The following is a 16,048-nucleotide window of genomic DNA, read 5'->3' on the forward strand; positions in this document are numbered from 1 at the left end:
TTTTTAAAGAGAAAAAGGCTAAAAGAAAGTCAAACCAAATTTTATCTTACGTTTATGGCTTGTGATTTTCCTATATAATTATTGAGATAAGCTTTTCTGCAAAACTTACTAAAATAAATTAAAAAAAACTTATATAATAATCATAACCTACTTTTATATGTTAATTAAATACCTTCAATTCTTAACTAAGTACCTCTATCATAAATTAATAAATTAAGCCCAAATAAACTCTGCAAAATATCTTCCATGTTTATCTAAGATTTTATTTGTTCATGCTTTTTGTAAAAGCAAAATAAACTCCTAATTAAAAAAATTTAAAAAATGATAATAATTATATAAATTTTTCAAAAAAGCAAAAACCTACATCTTTTCTTGTCAGCTGCAAATAGTAACTTCAGAAAAAGTGAAACAACTTCTAATAAAATATAACAACATAATCTTTTTAAAAAAAAGTTTAAACAAACGTGTAATAAGGGAAGCAATTTATTTCAATACTTATTTAATAAACACTAATCACATGAGAACTTACGACATAAATTTTGATCATGAATTTTATTGAAATAAGATAAAAAATAATATTTTGATATGTTATGCTGAGATACTGAAATAGGCTAAAACATAGTTTATAGGAGTCTCGCTTTGACTCATAAGCTAGCACAAACGGAACCTTGCCATAACCCGAAAAACATATCAAAATTATCAGAAGTGAAGTTGCCTTTCCCCTATCAGCATGATCGTTTTCTCAATGAATCCATATCCATTTATGCACTATGAATAGCTTATTTCAAATTTCCAGGTTTTAAGACTAAGATTCAAGACTCGTGTAAGAGCTGAAACTTCCTCATTAGGAGGCTCAGAGTAAATAAACTGTGAGAAGAAAAGGTTGACCATCATATATGTGAATAAAAAAAAAAAATTAACTACAAGTTTGAGATTAGGTTACCAAAATGTTGTTTCTACTAGCTTTATCCTGAATCTGGAACCTTCACTTCCCTTAGAACCTTTGCAGCATCCTCGGGGAACACAGGATTTATGTGACATCCAGTTCCAATCTCAAAACCTGCTATCCCAATCAGTTGAGGTACTATCTGTATGAACCAATGAGTGTATGCTAACTCAGACTCCTTAACATGAAGTGGACTAGTTTGAATCATATAGTTGAATGGTGGATTGTTCAGCTGCAAAGACATCTTCCTAAGCATTAGTTTCAACAGGCCTCCAAGTTCAACAGCCTGCAAAATAAATCTCATGAAATGACAATCAACCTTTGGAACAAGAAACCCAAATAAGGAAGACATTAGCACATGTGTATGTAGTTGATAATGGCCAGCTATAGTGCACGTCATAGCAATACAATGAGGATCAGTGCTGTGTATTGTAGTTAAAATTGCACGTTAACACGTTGAAGCGTACAAGTCTGACTTGCGAATCTGGTTGGAGCAGAACGGAACATCACGCCAGAGCATTGATTCTTTGTAGCCTTTGCACCAATATGCGCTGGGGAGATCTCTTTGCACGCTGGGTTGAGCTTTTAGTGGGTTAGGTTGTAGAACCTATTCTGTTTCACTTTGAAAAGCCCCCTTTTTTTACACATACAGCCAAAAGATATTGTTCAACTGTCTCTGCCTCTTTACTCCTCACATTTGACATACTGCCTCTATTCCCCTAATCCCCTTACATTCCACACACTCTAAGCCTTTGTTTCTGGGTTCCAATGCAGGCAGACCTGCATTCTCTTCCTTCTCCTTTCTTCTCCAGTTTTCTATTGCTGTGTGTGGTTGGGTTGCTGTTTTTACCTAAAACAGCAACTTTTTGGGTGTATGTTGCGTACCAGCCCTTGTCAGTAATCAACCAAACAGACCATGTCTATCAAATTCAAGCCTTGCCACTTTGAACCTTTTCCTCCTTTCTCCAATCTTTATTTTATCTTTTCACAGGTCAGAAACACAACTTCTCAGCTCGCAGTTAGTTGTTGTTGTTATTGTGTGTGTGTGTTGTGTATCAGTTTTTGTATTGTGTTTCACAGTCCAAACACTTCATGCTTCTCAGCTTCAACCTCTATCACTACAAATACTTATTATGATAATCCCAAAGACTGCTAAGCTTTTTCGATGTTTAAAGTTCAACAAGGACATATTCAGGATTTAAGTCTTTAATGTATTTTATGATTAGCTTAAACTTTGGATGATGATAGAGTTGAATGATGTGTTATTTTCATATAAGTTTTTCATACACATTAGTGGTTATAATTGTCACTTTTGAATTATATTAAATATATAATATAAATTGCAGTTAGATTGTACTATGCTGTTTGGAATGAAGTTTTTGGAAGGGATGACATATTTTTTAATTAAAAATTCAAAGAATTATATATTATTTATGATGATAAATATATGATTAATACATTGAGTTTATGTTAATATATCATTTTATATCTTTTATTTTTAAAATTATTAATTTAAAATAAAAAATTTGTCCTCTCCTCACTTTCCCTCCAAAACCTCCCTTCACAAATATACCTAAAAAAACTTGGCATCCCCATGCCCCATTATATTTAACCTCGTGATTCAAGCACCAAAGTTAATGCACTATTTCAAAATACCATGATCGCAATAGAAACAACTAACAGTCTAACCCAATTTCAGATTACTTATTCAATATGCTTTTGAGTTGTCACAAGCAATCACCCTTAAAAAGATCTAATATCTATGGGCACTAGATAGAATCGATAACAATTAGCATCAAGTTTAAGAAAACAACTAAAAACTTAAGCCTTTATTCCATGCCTCATATCAGATGCATTATATTGAAATCAAACTAAATATTTTGCACTTAAGCAGTAATTGGACTTGGCAAATAATGAAGTGTTACCTTTTCAGCATCCAATTCATGAAAGTGAGGAGAGTGATACCGAGGAACAATCCATATCTCAAAAGGAAATGTAGCAGCGAAAGGAACCATTGAAAAGAAGTTGGTAGATGAATCAATCAAAAGATCATCACGTTGAATTTCACAAATAAAACATTTCCCTGTCTGATCAAAATAATCTTTCACACTACCAAGACGTGCAGAAACATTAGGTGGAATAATTGGCAGGGCCATCATCTGACTGTGTGAATGGCTCATTGATGCACCAGCTGAAGCACCATGGTTTTTAAACACCTTTAAAGGTTAATAAAAGCAAGGTCATAAATGATAATTACATGAAACAGGTGCAAGAAGAAGATAAACAACAATTTATTTATCAATTGATTGCAATTTTAATGTCATTGTAGAAAAAGATAGAATGAAGCCAGCAACTACCATTCGATTGAGAGATTTAAAATTAAAACCAAAAAAGCGAACAGATCTATATTTTATAGTCAGTGATGTGAAGCAGGCAAGCAGCTATTAGTTTTGCCCAGTTGCTCTCATTATTCATAGTATCAACACAAATAATAAATGCTCCACAGAAAGTGCTATTAAATATGGATTGGGCCTAATAAAACTCCAAAAGCTATTAGTTCAAACAGTGAGGATTGTCCAAGTCTTATAAGGAGTATTCTACCAATATTCCTAACTAATATGTGACATATTAACAAACTCCATTTACACACAAGGCTAGTTTGCAAGATTAGACATACACAGGTGACCGATTATCAATATTGGATAAATTCAAATACCATATTAAACATGGACTGGGCTTAACTCAATCCTATAAGTTAGTTTAAAGAAGGAGGATTGCCTAAACTTTATAAGGAGTGGAAGGAGGATTGCCTAAACTTTATAAGGAGTGGAAGGAGGATTGCCTAAACTTTATAAGGAGTATATTAGCTATAATCCTAATTAATGTGTGACATGATATAGAAGAAGAAAGTGATCCCATATATTACATAGGTAAAGCCTACAACCCCATAGAAAATAAGAATACGACCAACTAAGCTATCAAAGAGCTTTAATCTCACATGCCCTCTGAAGCAAAAAGAACAACTTGGGAGTACAAGCAGTGACCAAAGCATCTAAATGCAGACAGTGAAATTAATCGCTATTCCCTAAAAGAATTAACACAGGTCATATTAGTTCCTGAACCATAGAAGTTTTTGGTCCCTAAATACGTATTCAAACAAGTCCTGAACATGAATCTTGTCAATTAAATTAGTCACAAAAATTTGTGACACGGGGACTAAATTAATCAAAGGAATGCACATTCAAGGATCTAAAGGTAATTTCCATCATTCAGAAAACACATATTTTAGAGACTAATTTGACTATTTTCTTATGGTCCTAAATATCTACTTTGTCAGTCAAATTAGTACTTTGGACCTAATTTAAACTAATTTCCATCATTCATATACAAATATTACAAACTTGAACTCAGTTTTTAGATCACTTTTTAACGAAAACACTGAATGAATTAACTGAAGAAACTTACAAAAAAAAAAAAAACGATTTATTTTACTGCTTTAATTCATGTAATTTTCTTAATAAGAAGTTTATTCAAACTATACCTGAATACGATACATCAATTAGTAACTAATTGGACTAGTTATTCAAAAGATTCTGACAATTCAAAGGCACAAGAAAACGAACCTGCACGTATTTGATAGAGTTATGAGTGGCGAGTTCTTGGATTCTCTTGGTATAAGCGAGGAAAACCTGGGCAATTTCTGGAGGAGACAAATCGCAGAGCTGAACCGGATGAACGGGGGTTTCGATCACCACGTCGTGGAACCCGAACCCGTCCAGAACCGAACCGGAGGGGGTGAGGTCCGGTTCGGGGAGGGTGCGGGAGAGAGCGGGGTAGAGGTTCTGGATGACCCGGATTTTCCAATTCGGGTCATGGGGCGGGACCCGAAAGATTTCGGGCGCGCACTCGTGCTCGTGGCCAATGCAGAAGGGGCATTGTTGGTTGGGGTTTGGGTCGGTAGGAGATTTGGATTTGAATTCGGAGGGTCTTTTGGCTCTGGCGGGTGAGAATATGACCCATCGGTTCCACACAGCGTCTTTCCTTAGTTCTGGGTTTCGATTCTGTGAGGAAGATCCCATCGTTTTACGTTGTTGTCTCGTATTTCTATGCTAGAAGTTTCTGGTTTTCTGTCTCTCCGTCATACCCTTCTACCAGTTGGAGACACCTTATTCTTCTTTTCTTTTTTTATTTAGTCCACTTCCCTCAAACACTACTAGTTTTGTCATGAAAACAATGAAACAGTTAGCATTAAATCATTTTAACTTAATCTATCATCTCTATTTTACGTCTTTAACATGTAGTTATATTGATATTAGTTTATTGATCTATGGAATACAAAGGTATTTTCATATTTTTTTATAAAAATAATTTAATTTATTATTATTAAATTGTAAAATAAAATAGTATCTAAAGTGAAAAAATTTCCTTTATAAAATTTATAAATATTAAAAATATGTAAATAAAAGAATTTAAATTAAAAAGTAAACTATAATTAAAAAATTATATTATTATTTTAAATAAAATAAAATAAAATTTTATGAAATTGTAAAGATGTAGAATTATTAAATTTGTAATAGAAAATAAATATTCATCGAATGTTATGATAAAAATAAAATTTTAAATAAAAACCATAAAAATAATAAAATATATATCGTTATTATTTAATATCTTAATAGATTTTTATAATATTATTTTTCTAATATAAATTTTTGTTATAATATATTAAACTCATAGGAGGCATGACTTTAAAATGCATCATACTCTTAATTTAACATATTTTTATTGTAAATTATTTTGTATAATCATAAAAATTGTCTTGATATAGAAATTTATGCTAAGTTTGAGAAGAAAATTTTATTAATAAAAAGAAAAAGTACAACAAATAATTTTCTTAAGAATTCTCTTTATAAAAGAAATACGACTTTCTTGTTTTTCTTTTAACTTGTATACAATAGAAATAAATGCAAGTATTTATATTATAATATATGTTAAATAATATATGGTAATAAGAATAAAGAATTTTAATACCATCAATTATAAATGTCTTTCATTAATTTATTTAAGACAAACTTTAACAAATTTTTACCTTAACTTAAATTTTTTATATTATTTCATTCCCAATTTTTTGAATTAAATAATACTTGCAATGCCTACTAAGTCTAAACAATGTTTGAACTTTATTTATAAAAGAATTTTTGTCATCATATTTGCAAGATTATTAGAAGTAGTAATTTTCTCCATAACACATCTCCTTGTGTTATTACACTATGAATAAAATGCATTATAACATTCATATGTTTTGTCCTTTCACGATACATATAATTCTTTTTGACTATATAATACACAATAATGTGATTCTGCTTGACACCATAAGACCTTTAAGTCATAATGCTTCTTTCATTGCTTCTATAATTGTCATATACTATGTCTTTATAAATGACAAGGCAACAATAGATTGTAAAGTTGCACGCCAACCAATAATACTACCTTTAAGCGTCAAAATATAACCAATCAAGGATCTCCTGCGATCAAAATCACCAGCATAATCCGAGTCACAAAATCTAGTAATATGACTATGGACTTCATTTATTTTTCTACCAAATACCAATCTCATGTTAGTTGAACCCTTAAAGTATCTCATAATCCACTTTATAACTTGCCAAAGAGCCTTCCTTGGATTAGCCATATAATGACTAGCAATGCTCACTACATGTGCAATATCTAGTCTAGTACATATCATAACATACATTAAACTTACAAATGTGTTAGAGTAAGGCACTCTAGACATAAACTCTTCATCCTCTTCTATTTGTGGTGGCATTTTTAAGACAACTTAAAATGAGCTGTAAAAGGTCTACTAATTGATTTTGCATAGTGCATTCCAAATCTCTCTAAAAAATTTTAAATATAACTCTTGACATAAGCACAATCTTTTAACCTCTTGATCTCAAATGATTTCCATGCCAAGAATTCTTTTTGCTGGGTCTAAATCCTTTATCTCAAATTCACCACTTAATTGTGTCTTCACCTTATTGATTTTTGTTAGATACTTACACGCAATTAGCATGTCATCAACATAAGGAAGCAAGTGAACATAAGAGTCATCAAATAATTTTTTATGATAAACACAACTATCATATTTACTTTTTATATACCTAATATCAACAATAAACGAGTCGAATTGTTTATATCACTATCTAGGTAATTGCTTCAACCTGTACAAAGACTTCTTCAAAAGACATATGTGGTCTTATTTTTTAGGTTTGACAAATCTCTCTTGTTTTTGCATGTAAATCCTTTCCTTCAAATCACCATGGAGCAATATAGTCTTTACATCAAATTATTCCAACTCTAAATCATGCAGACACACTAAAGCAAGAAGCACTCAAATGAAACTATGTTTCACAACAAGAGAAAAAGCTTAATTAAAGACATTACCTTGACTTTGTGTAAAGCCTTTTGCTACAAGCCTTACTTTGAATCTTATTCCATTTTTCTTCTTGAATATCCACTTATAACCCACAATCTTCTTATCAATTGGTTTCTTAACAAACTCCAAAGTCTAATTCTTATAGAGGGATTTAAACCCTTCTTTCATGGCACCAATCTATTGTTATTCTTCATCACAATTAACTACCTCATGAAATGAATTAGGTTCCTCTTCATCAATGCTTTCTTCCATATTAAGTGCAAAAGTAACAAAATTTTCATTACTTTAAGGTAGTCAAGACTATTATAAAATTTGATTCCTTAGGATCCAACAACTTGTACCCTTTTATGCCATATTGATAACCTAGAAATATGCATTTTCTAGCTCTTGGCTCCAATTTTCTATCATTAACATGAACATAATTTGAACATTCAAATGCATGTAGAGTTAAATAATTTGTTGTAGAGCCTGTCCACATTTCCTCTAGGCTCTTACATACAATAGTTGTAGAAGGTGGCCTCATTTATTCCATATTCACTCATATGACCTAACCTCATGCCATAAATTAGTTTGGTTAACATATGAAATAGAAGAAATTATGGGTAAACCTACCATTGTAATTCCCAGCAAGAAATATAATCCATTTTTCAACTTTTCCTGCATAACTATTAAGGTTCCTCTAGAAACTTTTAAGACTCCACTTTCAACTCAATATACACAACCAAGAAAGTCTAAAGTAGTCAATGAAATCAAATTCTTATGGAGTTTGAGAACATACCTCTCATCATCTATCTTAATTTTCACTATACCTTTGCTAACTATACTACATACACCATCATTTTCTATTATAATTTTTCCACCATTAATCTCTTGAAACATGACAAACCAATCCCTATTAAGCATCATGTGAAAGTACATGTTGAATCATTAATCTAGGCATTGTGATTGTCATTAGTCAAGACAAAGAGAACATTTCCACCATTTGATTTTTCTGAAACCACAACTGCTCCACCAAACTTTGAAGTACCTATTTTGTCTTTCTTGAACTCTTGCCAGTTTCTCTTCCTGTGTCCTTGTTGACAATTATGACATTTGTTGTTCTTATTTTTGTTGCGTGATTTAGATTGCATTCTTTGGAAATTTTTCTTCCTTTCTTCCCTTCTTCCTCTTATCATCAAACCCTCGCTTAAGTTAGTGCCTTCATATGAATGGGTAATTCTCTTTTTCAATTCCCAAGATTGTAAAGTCATTTTCATTTCCTCCATTGATAATGAACTTCTATAAAAGAATTATTATGTCTACAAAATTATCATAAGCTCTTGCAAAGAACTAACAACAACAACAACAACTTGGTCCTCATCATCCACTTCATACATTTATATGGTATATAATTGTTTCTTCAAATAGAGACAATTGTATAGACTATCATGTACCGACTTCCAAGCTTTGCCCAAAGGTTGTCGGTAGTATTTTCTCTAGAGACTTCTCCTAAAACTTCATCACCTAATAATAACAATATTATGCTATGTACCTTCTTCATTTATCACTCCTCTGTGTAGATGTAAGATTAGTCGGTAATTTTGCTTCTCCTTCTAACGCCAACTCATATTCATGTTACGTGAGGAGAGCTAGAATTTTCACTCGCCACAGGTTGAAGTTATTTTTGCTAGTAAATTTCTCAACGTCAAACTTTGTAAACGTTATAGTTTTGATAATAGTTTGCTGTGAAACTTATCTCTAATGTAAAAATTTATGTAATGCAAGTTTGAGAAGAAAACTCAATAATGAAGGGAAAAAACTATAACAAATGGCTCTCACAAGGTCTCTCTATGAAAGAAATGTGACTCTCTTACTTTTTTTTAGCTTAAATACAAAAGAAACAAATGCACGTATTTATACCATAATATATACTAACACTAGATACTAATAAACACATGTAGTTCTAATATCATTAAGTATAAATTACTTTCATTAATTTACTATTCTAATTCAAGGAAACTTTAGCACATGTTTTTATGTTTTTTATTGTCAATTTTAATGAATTTATCATAGATCTTTTGTTCAAAACATCACTTTTCAATTAATAAAAAAAAAATTAAAATAAAGTTTATTGTGATATTATAATCACAAAATTTTGATATTTAATTTTAAATTAATTTTTTTAAGAACATGTACATGAGATAAGTGTATTAGTTTGATCATTTTAAAGAGTGCTTCATCATTGTTTTGATCATTGGTCTTCTATTTAAAACATAAATATCTTCAATGAATCATGAGTAAAACGGAAGTTGCAATAAATTTCATTGAAATACTTTTTTAATTAAGATAAATAAATTAAAAAAATATCAAAGAGTCTATCTAAAATAATCTTGAAAGATCATGTATCATTTGAACATTATTTACCTTAGCAGATAAACTAACTAGACACATTTTTTAACAAATAAACTGATTCGGCACATTAGATGTCAGAACTGAATGTAATAAATAACATTTAATATAAACGGGATAGTGTGATGTGATAGATAACAATTTAATTTTATCTTTAAAAATATTTTCATCAATTAAATTGATTTCTAAAAAAAATTGTATTCAATCAATTTCGTTCAAAAACATCTTGATGAATTAATCTGATCCTTTAACTTTAATATTCTCTTTTGCTATATTTTTTTTTTTCTATTGTAGCTAATGAGGTTGGTTTGAAGACTCTATCAGTGAGATTGTCAAGTTAAAGGTTTATTTTTGGACCAAAAGAAAAAGTATAGAATCACCACTCAAATTCTTAACAAGATATGATTCAATATCGTTTCTGAATTGAGAGTTAAACTATATTGAACCGATCAAAATTATTCATTTAGTTGGATCAATCAACAATTGATACTTTTAAATAAATTCGTATTTCATACGGCAATAATCGATGACATTTAATTTAATTTAGTATATTTTTCTTACTCGAACTTATTTTTATAACACGTGTTTTACAATTTTGAAAAGGCAAACAACGTTTGACTAAGGATAAAAGTTGGATAAAGTTGATTTTAATAAATTAATCTCATATCGTTAAATATAATTATACTATATGCTTAGATTAATTTTACATTAGAACATGTGTCAATGTGTCATGGTAAGCAAAATTGATTATTAGTGTTAGTCAAACTAGCATCAAGTGTCACTCCCAATTTCTAGAGTGAAATCTGTTCTAGCAGACGCTATGTAACATTTCTCTTGTTCAATTTCCTTTTATATACCGATGGAGAAAAACTTGAAGGTTTAATCTAAATAGAATGGATATATTGAATTTCTATAGCACCCCCTTTTCATATGCAATCATTAAATATTAGATTAAATATATGGTTTATTTTTTAAAACATATTGCATATTGATTTTGGATTCTTTAAAATTATATATTATTATTTTCTACATTTTATTGATTATTAATTTTGTTTATCTTTGTGACGTGATTATACACAAAACCGTTACACAAAATTAATGTGAAAATTAATCATGTCATTATTTGATAGTAATTGGGAACTAAAATTAATATTTTTAAAAATATAAAATAAAAAAAATCAGCATCATAAGTTAAAATGTGATATATTTTGAGAGAATAAAAGTGTATTTAAGTCTAAAGTATTGGTTGTGCTTTAGAAATATATCTAAAGCATGACATAAATAAAACATTAATAAAAATAACATCATTAACTTATTATGATAAAAAAAGAAAGCAATACAATTGAGAAAAAAAGAAGAAGATACATTTGGATTAATAAAAAGCAAATAATAAAAATCCCTGTAAAAATTTGGGAGGCATATGCAAGAATTGCGTTGTGTGTTGTTGAGGCAAACAATGGGGCTCTTTATTGAGAGGAATGAATAATATTTATGGTTTATGATTTCAAGCTTCCCAACCCCTAAGGATTGTAGCTCTTGCCACACGGTTTACTGCAAGGGTGAATGCTCCCATACGAAGATCACAATCATGGGTTTTGCACATTTCCTTCACATCTTTGAAACCTTTGGTCATGTATGTCTTTAGCTCATTGTTCACTTTCTCCTCATCCCACATGAACCCTTGTATGTTCTGTGCATTACATAATCACCATTTAATGTTATAGTAGCTACATCAAATTGTAAATAATTTGGATCCATCATGGAAAAATGGAATGTAACAATGTCATGTTACTAGAAAGAAGATTGAAAAAGGAAACAATTAATGCATCCTTGTGAAATCATATGGTTAATTATAATTAAAATATTTACCTGCACCCACTCAAAGTAGCTAACAGTAACTCCTCCTGAGTTTGCTAATATATCTGGGAGGATCACAACCCCTTTCTTTTTCAGAATCTGCAAACAAGTGTGGTAGTTAAAATCAGTGCATTTTTCTTCTTATTTTTCTCTCATAAGTTTTTTTTTTTTTCCAGTTTGAAAAAAGGGAAGAAAAGAAAGAGTGCAAAAGTAACCTCATCAGCCTCTGGGTCAGTTGGGTGATTGGCTGCTTCAACAATAAATTTGGCTTTAATTTCATTTGCGTTTTCCCTTCAACAATAGCAAAAGTTGTAAAAGAAAAGGTTTAGACTTACGTTTATCATAGTTCTCCTTTAGAACAGATGTTTAGAATGCTTGTGGAGTATGCAATAAATTTAAGTTACTAGCAATACTGGCTAGCACCTTTGTCTAAGAGGTGCATCAGTAACCAAAATAAAAAAGTAATAGCATGTTGGAAACTATAAAAATGGAAACAAAACATGCTCTAAACCTCCACTTTTATACCTATAATTGTAAATGTCTTTTTTCTTATAGTCCTTGACTTTATAAATTTTTTAACTTTAGTTTTAATTTTATAAAATATTACAAAATGTCAACATTTATTCTAGTTATTTTTACTCTATTATTTCACTAACTTTAGAAACTGAAGGAAATTCTATTTTGTAAGAAATTACAAATACAAGAGAAAAGTAAAATTTTTGTAAAGTCGAGAGATAATTATAATATAACAAAAAAAAAAAAACACATTTTTCTCTCTTAATTCCCAATCCCTCTTCACCAATGACAAAAAAAATTGTTGTTGAGTAAGGAAAAGTACCTATTGATGACTCCCCCAAGAGCTGCTGGGACAAGAACATCACAATCTTCAACCAATATTGACTTGGGGTCAATTGGATCACCACCATGAAATCCTTTTACTCCTCGGTGCTCTTTGGAATACTTGAGTAGGCTTGCAATATCTAAGCCATTGCTATTCTTTATGGCTCCTGTTATGTCACTCACAGCAACAACTTTTCCACCTTTCTCATTTATTAATTGGGCAGCCCAGGAACCCACATTTCCAAAACCCTGAAGAGCACATAACAAAATTGAATGATTTTGTCTCAAATTCATCAAAATACAAAACCTTTGAAAGCATGAACTAATGAACTTCACCATTTTTTTATTCTTTTACCATTGTATCTTCATTAATCATTATTGTCAACATATTATCTTCAAACCAGTGTGCATGTTGTTAAAGGCACAAGTCCAAACATTAACTTGTAATAAATGTTATTTTTACTAGGCAATACTCTGTTCTTTTTGCTTTGACGTTTAAAGTTATGTGCAAAAATTTAAAGAATATTAACATTTTAAATTTCTTAAAAAGTTACTACTTAACTTTTTATTATATTTTTCATTTATTATATTAATTGTCTTATTTATTATTTTTACCTAACAAACATTAATTGTTGATTAATTCTATCAAATAACAATGAAAATTGAATAAATTTTTTTTGTTATAAGTGCCAAAGAAAAATAATGGAAGTAGTAGATCATTTGGAGGAATGTAAAATAAGAGTTACCTGTATGATAAACCGTTGTCCAGACACACTTTTCCCATGTTCATTAAGCAAAGCCTCTGTTGCAAATAGGACTCCACGTCCTGTAGCTGCATCTCTTCCTAGAGATCCACCAAGATCCTTATTTGAACACGAAAATTAAGAAATGGGAATTGGTTTAGGAGATGTTATCAACACATTTTTTTGAAGGCTTCTTTAATATCTATTGAAATTCATGTGTGACTAATATGGAGTTAGACCCTCTTCATTTAGTGGAATCCATATGAATTTCAACCAATAATAGTATATAAGTAATGAAAGTGATGGAAAATGTGTGTTCCTAATATTGCTAATTAATTCATTAAGCATACATTGGTGTTGTGGCACATTCCAATGCCCATTAGAATGAAAAATACAAACAGTTTATACTTACTAAAGGTTTCCCAGTCACAACTGCAGGAGAGTGGCCATGAAATTTGGAATATTCATCTAGTATCCATGCCATAGTCTACATTCACAACCATGTAGTAAGGTAGTGAGTGTTTCATATTTAAGACCAACAAGATAAAAATAAAATTAATAAGATCATTTCTTGAACATACAACAATCTAAAGCAAATTCACAAAGCATAATTTTTTGTACTAACTTGTGGGCCTGTTCCCATATCAGGTGCTGGCACATCTGTCTGAATTCCAATCAAATCATGAATTTTCTGGGTAAAAACTCTGGTAAGTCTTTCTAACTCTGATACACTTAGTTTTGCAGGGTCACACCCTATTCCTCCTTTGGCACCACCATAAGGTACATTTGCTACAGCTGTCTTCCATGTCATTAGTTGTGCCAAAGCATTCACTTCATCTGGTTCTACCTATAAACATCAAAATTGCTAATTCAATTTGATTTGTCAAATGAATGCCTTCATTACATTATGTGGTTATTCATTAGCATCATCCTCAAAGTCATTTATTTCTAGCCATGTTAGGCAAATATAAGGGGAAGAAAACGCAACACTATTATTCATAACAACATATAGCTAGCTTGTGTTTTTAATTTAGAGTTGTTGGTCTAATAATTCAGACTTCTACAAGTCAGAATGCAATACCTCAGGATGGTATCTAATCCCTCCTTTCATGGGGCCTCTAGCATTATCGTGTTGAACCCTGAATCCAATATAAGTCGCCAAGGTGCCATCATCTTTTGGTATGGTACACTCAACCTGCACTTTCATTTAACAAAATGTTTAGAACATGAACTGTTAAACTATGTGACACATATATATAGTAAAATTTTGTTAGATTTTAGTTGAGTGGATTTGAAATAAATGAGGTTAAAAATATTGATTTGTTTTTCAAAATGATATTTTAAAAGAAAGTTGAGAAGAGTTATTTTGTCCAAATGATAAAATAAAATACTTTTGAAGTGTAAATAAGATATATTTTATAAGATGCACACCAAGGGCTAGCCAATAATAAAGGCATACTTTTTACTTTTTTCAAAATTAATTCTTTTCACATTATAAAGTTAATTTCAAAACAAATGAAAAATATTTTGTTAACAAAGTTTGAAATATTTACACCTTGAGAGAGATAGGAAATAATAAACTTGATGTGACAGAAAAAAGAGATGAAATATGTCAAACAGGTGATAACATTATTGAAGTATTTATGAATCAGAGTAATTCAAAAAAAATAATTCAAAAGTAGTTGTCATAAACTTAAACGAGGGCCTCAACCCAGAAAAAGGGAGGGTGATAACACAAAAAGGACAACACAGCTTCTCAATTTTACTTGCCTTGATTTCTCTAAATGGAATGAGCAAACTCTTCTCAAGCTTGGAATCCAATCCCAGAAGCCTAGAGGCCAATTTGAAGTTCCTGTTGGTAGCTGCAAGTGCATTCATTGTTTGTTGGGCAACCAAAAAGTCTAACACAAAAGTTCAATCCTTTTGACAGAGATGCGGAAAATAGATGTTGTGAAATTGCTGTTGTTAAGAGTATTTATATATAGCTTCGATGGGTAAGAGAAAAATGAAAGATTGATCACCTATTTGTGCCAGCAAAGTAGGAGATATACATAAGCAACATCTTAGTCAATGTCAACAAAAATATTCTAGTAAAAGTTTGGTCGATGTGACACAATCAACAAGGATAAGTGCAGCAACGTGAAACACCACGTGGATCAAAGTCAGCAATTAGTCCAGATGTGGTGGCAGGAAAAAAAATATTAAGAGGCCCTATATTTTCCACAAGATTAATAAAAAAAGTTAATGGGTTAAGTAATGAAAATAATAAATTTTATTAAAAAATATTTATGATTTTAAGAATATAAAACTATATAAATATTATATTTTTAATAAAAAATTACTATTATATATACTTAAATAATAAGAATTGAAATTAATAGAAAAGGAAAATACTAACATCAATTTTAGAGATTGATTTAAAATAATTAAATACAGTAAATTTTTTATAAAAAGAAAATATGTACGATATTAAAAATATAAAAATATTATTTTCTAATATGTCCCTTTCACCAAAGGTATAAATCACCCGGTCCCCTCTAAAGTGCAATATCTAACAATAACATTCCATAAGAGAAGATTAATAATTTGTTCTGTATCTTGTTTTTCCTTCTTTTGCATGTAGGAGAAAATAATATACCAATATATGGAAACAAAATCATGCTTATGTATTATTACCATAGAGTTAGTTCGATATTTTTTAGACATTATATATGAATAAAAACAAACCTACTCATTTTTAATATATATATATATACTTTGTAATGTTACACGAGTTAAAAAAATCTTTAATATATAATATTTTTATTATACTTTTTTCTTCAGGAGAAGTAGTATTTTAACCTC

At 30.3% G+C, this 16,048-nt stretch overlaps 2 protein-coding genes across 2 annotated transcripts; both read right to left on the minus strand.

Annotated features, from left to right (window-relative positions):
* Positions 1–639: 639 nt before the first annotated feature.
* LOC113867795 (ADP-glucose phosphorylase) lies at positions 640–5,172 on the minus strand. Its single transcript, XM_027503277.1, has 3 exons — positions 4,570–5,172; positions 2,872–3,162; positions 640–1,232 (listed from the first exon to the last, which is right to left on the minus strand). Exons 1-3 carry the CDS (start codon positions 5,023–5,025, stop codon positions 966–968), a joined length of 1,014 nt encoding a protein of 337 aa, XP_027359078.1. The 5' UTR covers positions 5,026–5,172; the 3' UTR covers positions 640–965.
* A 5,884-nt stretch (positions 5,173–11,056) lies between these two features.
* LOC113867415 (glutamate dehydrogenase 1-like) lies at positions 11,057–15,151 on the minus strand. The gene is made up of 9 exons (XM_027502727.1): positions 14,975–15,151; positions 14,286–14,399; positions 13,830–14,051; positions 13,617–13,691; positions 13,208–13,324; positions 12,460–12,710; positions 11,837–11,912; positions 11,634–11,720; positions 11,057–11,454 (listed from the first exon to the last, which is right to left on the minus strand). The coding sequence occupies exons 1-9, from the start codon at positions 15,080–15,082 to the stop codon at positions 11,269–11,271; spliced, it is 1,236 nt and encodes a 411-aa protein (XP_027358528.1). The 5' UTR covers positions 15,083–15,151; the 3' UTR covers positions 11,057–11,268.
* Positions 15,152–16,048: the final 897 nt, after the last annotated feature.

This window comes from Abrus precatorius, unplaced genomic scaffold (assembly GCF_003935025.1).
Source record: "Abrus precatorius isolate BTA unplaced genomic scaffold, Abrus_2018 Scaffold5, whole genome shotgun sequence".
In the NCBI taxonomy this organism is placed as follows: Eukaryota; Viridiplantae; Streptophyta; class Magnoliopsida; order Fabales; family Fabaceae; genus Abrus; species Abrus precatorius.